General features: G+C 43.7%; 1 protein-coding gene across 1 annotated transcript in view; it reads left to right on the top strand.

The window, feature by feature from the left end:
* Nucleotides 1–6,173: 6,173 nt before the first annotated feature.
* fbxw4 (F-box and WD repeat domain containing 4) overlaps nt 6,174–8,734 on the top strand; it is a 58,762-nt gene continuing 56,201 nt past the window's right edge. Inside the window, exon 1 of the mRNA XM_083922840.1 lies at nt 6,174–6,465. Coding sequence (XP_083778966.1) covers nt 6,281–6,465 — 185 coding nt within the window. The 5' untranslated portion in view covers nt 6,174–6,280. The remainder of the gene's footprint in view (nt 6,466–8,734) is intronic.

The raw sequence follows: 8,734 nt of genomic DNA, 5'->3' as shown, positions 1-8,734 counted from the left end.
TCCACTCCCCAAAACCCTCCTCCCAACCTCTTCATTTCCTTTTAGCCATGACAGTTCAGCTGGAAAGCCAACCATAAATGATTTTTTTCGACGGCCCAGTGTTTGGGACATGGCCTTTTAGAGAGCGCAGCTTTCAACGACGGGACATGTCTTTTAAAAAAAAAAGGGAAGAAAGAAAAACGATCTGCATATTTCAATTATGTGCGGTTGTGCTCAGCTGATCAAAGAGCTGCAGGGATGCCACTCCTAACTGAAGGCTTGAGGACCCTCATGATGTGAATGAGCACAAATTGATGCTACTGATGCTAAACGGTTAAGCGCCTCACAGAATGTCACAAGGTCAATCAACTTTTGGTAGTCATTTGACCGTGACACAACCTTGGCAGTTTTAGTGGCTAAACAGACCTCAGGGCTGTGCTGCATTCCACTTCGATTCTGTTGCACAATGCCTGTATAAATCACATTATGAGGTGAGGAGAGAGAGCTGAAGACATTTTGTTCAAACTGAATTTGGTGTCATTGTCTGGATTATCAAACACTGAAAAGCATCACACTGGCATTTGTTTTACGTTCAGTAATAAATTGCATAGCCATACAATCACTTCTCTCTTTCTCCTCCTTTCCGTGTACATAGCTTCTCTCCATTCCACCATTTCCCCATGTATGTAGCTTATTTATTGCTGTAGTCTAGTATTTTGTATCCCCTTTTAACTGTTTTGATTGTTATGTACCGTAATTTCCGGACTATAAGCCGCTACTTTTTCCCCTCGTTCTGGTCCCTGAGGCTTATACAACGGTGCGGCTTTTCTACGGCTTACGGTAACCAGGGGCGCGCACCACCGAGGATGCGCGAGACCGAGGCAGACATCTGGCGCCAGGTAACGAGAGCAAAACAAAGAGTAGGAGAGCTTCAGCGACAGTTTGCGCGAAGGAAGTGTTCATGCAAACACCCTCAACATGGAAAACAAACGGAGAAGTGCATTTGATGCTGCTTTTAAGTTAAAGGCAATCGATCTGGCTGTCAAAGAAGGAAATAGAGCTGCTGCACGTACCTGGTTGGTTATTATGATAACGTAAACGGCCGCGGGACTGCACTTTTACTGCCGTGTTACAGGCGAGCACTTTGTATTACTTTGCACCGTTGTATTATTTGTACTCTGCACGAATGCTGTTCGCCATGTCAAAGATGTGAAAGTTTGATTGAATGATTGAAAGATTTATTGTTAATAAATGGGACGCTTTGCGTTCCCAAACAGTCATCTCTGTCCCGACAATCCCCTCCGTGGTAGCAGGAACCCCTATATACTACGGTAATTACACATCAAAACGCCTGCGGTTTATAGTCGGGTACGGCTTTTATATGGAGCAATCTGTATTTTACCCTAAATTTAGCTGGTGAGGCTTATAGTCAGGTGCGCTTTATAGTCCGGAAATTACGGTAACTGTTTTTAATGCACTCCACATTTCGTTTTAATGCAATAACAATGATAATAAAGGCTATTATATTGATAATAAAGGGTATTCCATTCTAAATAACAATCTTTTAATTTGGGTGATTTTACCCTTTAAAACTTCTACTTGTCGTTTTTTACAGACCCATGTTAGAATGTGAAATGATGAGTTCAATGAATCTCCGGCCAAGTGCATGCTGAACTAATTCAGTTATTTGAGTGTGGGTTTCAACTCTCCTGGAAGCCATCTCTTTCTAGATTGAAGATAAGTCATGGTTGCCTCTGATAATTATTTCTTTAAAATACTCCTATCTTTATCACAATGCCAACCTCTATTTAGTACTTCTTGCTTGTTTTCTCCTGTTCAGATACCTGCTATTCTCCCACCTGCCCTGTAGCTGCCCTCAGTGTGTTCCACCACCTGTTCCCCATTAGCTCATTAGCTCCCTTGCACATATACCGGCCCTCTCTCCCTAGTCTTTTGCTGGATCATCTACAGTACAACCCAGTCCTATTCCAGTATTCGTTACTGTTTCTTACCTGCCTGTTCTGATTCCACCTCCCAGTGCCTTGCCTGCTTAGTTGGCCCTTGCTGATTGCCCATCTGTTGCTGGACTCTGCCTTGAACTCCTTATCAACTAAACATTTTTGTTTACAACAAAACGTTTGTGGACTGGTTACAGTATGACGTAGTCAGAATAGACTCAGCAGACTCAGCAGACAGAGCGCCCGGTTCGAAAAGTGCTCAAAGCCCAAGGGAGCAATAGTCAAACCTGCAGCAGAGGGCAACCATCACCTAGTTCTATTTTTAAGCCAGTGGTGGCGTGGAGGATCCATTGCACCTGGGCCGAGCCAAGTTGACAACTGAAAGTGTAATTCCGGTGTAAAATCATCCCATGGTCTTTTACAATTGCACATATCAAAAAAGCCATCGAGACAGTTTTTTTGTGTAATAAAGGAGAAATCCGGTAGGGTCGCTAACAGCCGGATGTGGCTAACACTGATTAGTTCGGGCAGTACGGTGAAGGCATTCAAACGTCTTTTTTAACCACTAATGCTGCTCAAAATAACAGCAAACCTCTGCAGCAGCATGAGAAGAGTCCCTTCACAGAAAACAAAGCACTGATGGGCTCCTTCCTTTGGGATTGACTTTGGTAATCCACTTGAATGGACTTTACTATGAGAGGAGCTGGTACAGGGGCCAGTAGGTAAGTCTTTAAAACACTCTTTTAATAAACTCCAGGTTCTACGTTGTTGGTGCCTTGAAAAAGACCATGGGATGATTTTACGCCGGAATTGCACTTTAACTTTTTGTCCACAATGTGGGAGGTAATATGTTTGCCAAACTTGACCTCAGAAAGGCCTATCATTTGGTTAGGAACCAGGAGGAGGCTGAGTGGAAGACAGCCTTTAACTCATTCAGTGGATAAGTATTGTGTCAGGCCATTTGGCTCAACAAGTGCCACAGCTGTCTTGAGGGGCTTTGGTCACTGAAGTCCTGCAGGACTTGTTGAGCGGCTTTCTCTCTACTTGGACTACATTCTGATCTTCTCCCAGAATGAGCAGGAACATACACTACATGTGCTTCTGATGAAGAACCGACTATTCATTAAGACTGAGAAGGGTGAGTTGCAGGGCGGGAGTGGCCTATGGCCAATAAGCTCAAGTGAACCGTCCGGTAGACTGCCATGCGCATGTGTGATGTTCATGACTGGACCATTGAGTTAAAACTCTTCAATATCAAGCACGTTCCTGTGAAAATCTCAGACATCTCTATGAACCATAGATATGGAGAGTCCAACCACTATATCTAACACTTGTTGTGTCTCTACATCTCACTCATGGTTGCTACAGTGTCACACTCACTCTCATTAATCCAGCCTACGGATTTTTGTTTAGCCTCCTATCTTGATATAATAATTTTGATTCAGACGTTACATAACTTTCATGACCACAAATATAAAATGGCCAATGATTGAATTTGTTTTTTTGTTCATAAATTAATGTAGAATAGTCGGAGCCTCTTGGGAAATAGGAACTGCTGATCGCTCCAATGATCGCTCCACGTTTATCCAATGAACGAATGGGGATGAATGAGCGGCTGTCAGACAGAGAGAAAGAGGGCATGGTTAAAGTTGTGGATTTTCTTACAGTGGAAAAGGAATCGGATTTGAGTGTTTGATTTGCTCAGTTCCACCTGATGGAGGGCAAGAAGAGAAAAGGAGGGGCTGAAAAGGCCAGAATGAAGAAGAAGCAGATGCTGGAGGCGAGTGCACTGGTGAGTTCCATATCCGGACAGTCTTCTTCCTGGGCTTCAACGTTTCTGCTGGCAGCCTCCAAATGGACTTTGCCAAGGAAGGCACCGTGACAGTCACCAAGCAGCCTACACCCTGCAATAACAACAGCTTTCTAATGTCTTTAGACTGTGTCTATAGCATTTGTAGCATCCTTACTCTACAATCGTGTTGCTGCCCCTTTACATTCCCTTACCCCTTGTAGCTCCTCTTTTCAGTATTCTCCCAAAGCCTAGGAAACTTTCCAGACTCTCAAGCTGCTTTACCTCAGCTTCCATCCTGATCCTAAAAGATGTCAAATGGCAATTTGTTGAAAAGGCCGACATTTATGATGTGGGAGTAGGAGCCGTGTTGTTTCAGTGCTTGGTCAATGACTAAACACTTAACCCGGGTGCATAACTCTCCCAAAAAATTCCAGCAGGGATGAGTTACCTTTTCTGGTATGGCTTAACAAGAAGAACCTGAAGTACATCTGGACAGCCAAGCAGCTAAACTCCCAGGACACTCACCTGTCATCCTTTCCTTCACCACACTCTGGGGTCTCTGAAATAGCAGTTCTGGTGGTCCGCCAAGGGGTCTGTTGGGGGAGTTCATCACTGCCTTCAGTGTGTGCCCAAAACAAGATCCATTGACACCTGCGGTTGGCCTGTCCAGGCTTTCGTCTGCAACTGGCTGACTTCTTGCTCTGTCCTGCTTCACACATCTGCCCGCTACTGGAGGACCACACTGACCAGTGCAGCACCCCAGCCAGGACAGAAGGTCACTTCCATTGAATGTAGAATCTTGCAAACTGGCACGCTGATTCATTGACCCTGCTGCGGACCATGAGGATTCACCCTACCCTACTTTAGTCAAGTCCCATTAGTAATTTCCTAAAACATTGTAGTTTTTATCCAAATAATATTTATTTATTATCTTCTCAGTGGTGGATTAACGCACATTAAGTGTCACAGTTATGCAGGCAGGTGGACCCAAAATCAAATAGCAGCAGGAAGACAACAGGAGCTGAAGAAAATAATAATTTATCTCCAAAATCTGGCAAACTCAAACCTAAGCAGGGCTACAGGAACACATAAGGAACACACAGAGTAAAATACACATGGAGCTAATAAACTGAACTAATAAATGGGATACAGGTGTGGTGGGGAAACACAAAGGCAGGAGATAAAACAAGACATGGCAAAGAGACGAATGGATTTTCAAAATAAAACAGGAAACAAACTAAACCAATGCCAAGGTAATGGCACCTAGTCAGTATTTGGGGCAGCAGGACGGTATATGAGGGATGAGGGATTATTGTAGTATAATACTGCGTGTGTGTTCATGGTAATGAAGCCACATGTCACACAGTGCAACAGTGTGGCTCATTGAAGTGCGTTTGAATGGTGTTTCTCTCCTTTCTCTCAGTCCATGGAGTGAATGCTCGGCCTATATTCACTCTGGTTTTTGCCCGTCTCCGCTCACTCAGCTGCTGGGACTAATAACGCCCCATTCACTGAGGCTCTGAAGCAGCTGCAGGATTGGCAAACTCCATTTAACCCAGTGCCAGCCTACAGTAGCTGCACCCAACAACAGACAACCCTGGCAACCAGCAACGCCCAACGCTATTGGACATTTTAAAATGTTAATTCAGACTAAATATTTTTTATGGAAAAGCAATACTTTCATTCTGTACCCCTCAAAATGCCCTGCAGGTTTTTTTAAAAAAAAATAAAGATTCTACATATTCAACCTTTAATCAAATACTCAAATAATAAAAAAGAAATAAAAAATCAGTCAAAGTAAAAAGTGGTCAGTCAGGGCGGCAGTAGCTGGTTCAAGTCCCTGTGTGGACCATAAATGGAGCGTGGACTGGTGGCTGGAGAGGTGCCATTTCATCTCCTGGGCACTGACGAGGTTGTACCAACTACTCGAACCCCCAACTGCTCAGGGCGCCGATCCATTTGGAAGCCCCCTCGCTCTGACGTCTCTCCATCAATTGCATGTATATAGGTCCTGTTTGTGCATGTGTGTGTATTTCGGGTGTGTGTAACATGAATAATAATAATAATAACAGAGTGGAAAAATTGAATTACCCTTGCGGGATAAATAAAAGGAATTCTTCTTCTTCTTCAGTCAGGATCCAAGGTACATAGATATTCATACAGATGTAGGGCTTTTTAAGTTTAACAATATTCTTCATAGTATCATCTCATTTATAAATACATCAAAAATATGCATCGTTTTGAAGAAACGACATTTGTACATAAAGTACTTTGTGTTCCGGGGTATTTGGACAGAAACAAGAGAGACTTCCACAGACGCAGAGAGAACCCAGCACATACGTCATCACGTCCAGTCACGTAGCGCAATCGTCATCCCTTGTCATCCATCATAGCTGGAATGGCTTCCTGTTGTCTGTGTCCTGCCTCTGCTGCTCTCTAAAGATGACACCTTTACCTCACCGTGTTCACCCCCCGTGTTTACAGAGGACCACCGTGTCGCGAGACTGCGGGTCAACACAGAACCGGACCCGGAAGCAGCAGCAGAGCTGTCATGCTGTTATACCAGCTGCCGGAAGATGTGCTCTACCATATCTTGGCTCATTTGGACTACAAATCTCTGAGTCGCCTCTCTCAAGTTTGCAAAACTATTTACCACTTTGTAAATCGGGACGCTGTGTGGAGGAAGATTGCTAAAGAGTTTTTAAACACCGGAATTACTCGGAATGGGACGGACATGTAAGATAACGGTAACACAAACATGACAAACATGCTTAGCCTAGCGTTAGCCTGGGCTGTGTTATGGTGACCATTAGGCAGTTTGCCTCCTGTGTATGGCCTCGGGGCACACTACACCCACAGCAGCAATGGTTCCACACCGCAGCCAACGCTGGACCTGCCCTGAAGGTTGGCTGCAGGCAGTCTGAATAGGTTGTGGTTGTCTCTGTAACTCATTTGGTTCAGTTGTTCACTCATTCATCAGTTGAATGAGTAGTCTGTTATTATTTTTTAGCATTCAGCACTATAAATGACATCCATTTTGGTGTTACCTGAGAGTTATAGTTTATATCAGGGGTGGGGAACCCTGCTCCTGGAGGTCCACTGTCCTGCATGTTTTAGGTTTCTCCCTGCTCTAACACACCTGAGTCTGACCATTATTAAACCCCTGACGAGCTTCAGCTGCGTGTTAGAGCAGAGAGAAACCTATAACATGCAGGACAGTGGCCCTCCAGACCCCTGGTCTATAGTGTACTGGAGCCTTCACGTCCTATGGGAAATACGGTAAATACCAAAAGCCAACGTGAAACTTGCACACGAATGCCCCCTCATGGGGTAATTTCCACTGGGAAGCTTGTAGAATATTTTGATACACGAGATAACCTTTGACCTTTTCAAAAACAACACTGTTTTTGAGCTGGTGGGGAAGATAATGTGCTTCAGATTAGTGTAGACCAAGCTTATGTAGCTTAAACGGAAATATAAACTTTCTCTTTTGTCCTTTAAAAGAATCCACTGTTCATGACCTATAACAAATACAGTGTATTATTTACCGTTTGTGTTTTGATAAATCCTCTTCTTTCTGGAGCTGATGAATTTAAAACAGTTTCCCCCAAGTAACAGTTCAGGATCTGTGGATCCGCCATGTTTCATTTCACTATGACAACCAACGCACCTAAACACAACGCACTGGTAATTTCCAGTTCACAAGTGGAAAGGACCATCTTTTCCATAGCACGTGAAGGCAGCATAACAAACCAATGACTACATAACCTGACCGGAGTTCCTCCCACTTTGTTTGCAGTATGCACATATTAGCTTCGTGTTCAAATTGAGGTTTTTTTTAAACTCAGATCTGTTCAAACAACAGGGAACACAGCACTGCTGAGTTGTAGAAGTACAAGGCTTTGGACCGGCTTACGTCAAGTCTTAATAGCCGTATAGACTCAGGGAGGAAGTAGGTCCTTATCTCGTCCTCTGGTACAAAATATCATTTTTCTGACTAGAGTGACTTGTATCTGAGCACATTTAGTCACTAGAGGGCTGCTAAAATCAGCCGGGATTTGAACCAGGAACCCTCTTGCTGTGAGGCCACAGTGCTAACCACCACACCACCGTGCTACCCTTCCAGAAACCATAAATGCTATATCACGAGGAAACTTTGACACAACACCGGCAAAGAAAGCTGAGACCTCCAACTCAGAGCGTCTCTCAGTACAGAGAGAAAACACACTGCCATCATAGCTGTCAGACACTGACAGTTACAACATATTCCTCGTCTGAGTCGGTCTGACTGACACCAGGTTCAGGACCCTGAAACCATAACTTGGGCTATTTGCAGATTGTCAATATTAGCTCAATATAGCTCAGGCATGTAGGTCTATGGCAGATGTGTTTAGTCATCTTGATGATCCGTCTGCGTGCTTCTCTTTCACCTCGGGCCTGCTCATCAATGTTGTCACTGAAGAGTCTTAACCGATCAGCGGGTGACAGGGTGGGGCTTGATCCAGAATTTACAGCTCCTTCCCTGAGTGTTTTATTTTCTATGTTTGAAAACTATGATAAGCAACATATTAATCATAGCAGAGTCATTTTTACACAATTTAAAACATGTCTGGAGTGGGACTTTAAATGAGCCCAAATCAGTTGAGAGACAAGAAGCCCGAAGCGTTCTGGCCCCTGGGGCTCTGGAGCCCTGGGGGTGTTGCATACTTTGTAAATACACTAAAACAAATCCTTTTGAAACGTGATGAAATTAAAAATGACTAATGTCTGATTTCTAAGAATATGTGCATATCAGTTTTGTCCTGACCAATATTTGAGTACATATGCTTCATAAATAAGGCCCATGGTCTCAATTATCCACAGACCTCAGTGTCAGCAGTTCGTCAAGGGGCTATTTCTTTAATGAAGTATAGTTCCAATGAGTTACAATTTTTCAATTATCTTGAATTAGGAACAAAGGTTTTGAAAGGAGGTGTTGTGATTTTTATGTCATTTTTCAATACTG

Source organism: Echiichthys vipera, assembly GCF_963691815.1.
Source record: "Echiichthys vipera genome assembly, chromosome: 11".
Taxonomy (NCBI): domain Eukaryota; kingdom Metazoa; phylum Chordata; class Actinopteri; order Perciformes; family Trachinidae; genus Echiichthys; species Echiichthys vipera.
The sequence above is the reverse complement of the archived record's forward strand: the minus strand, read 5'-3'. Positions and strand labels throughout refer to the sequence as shown.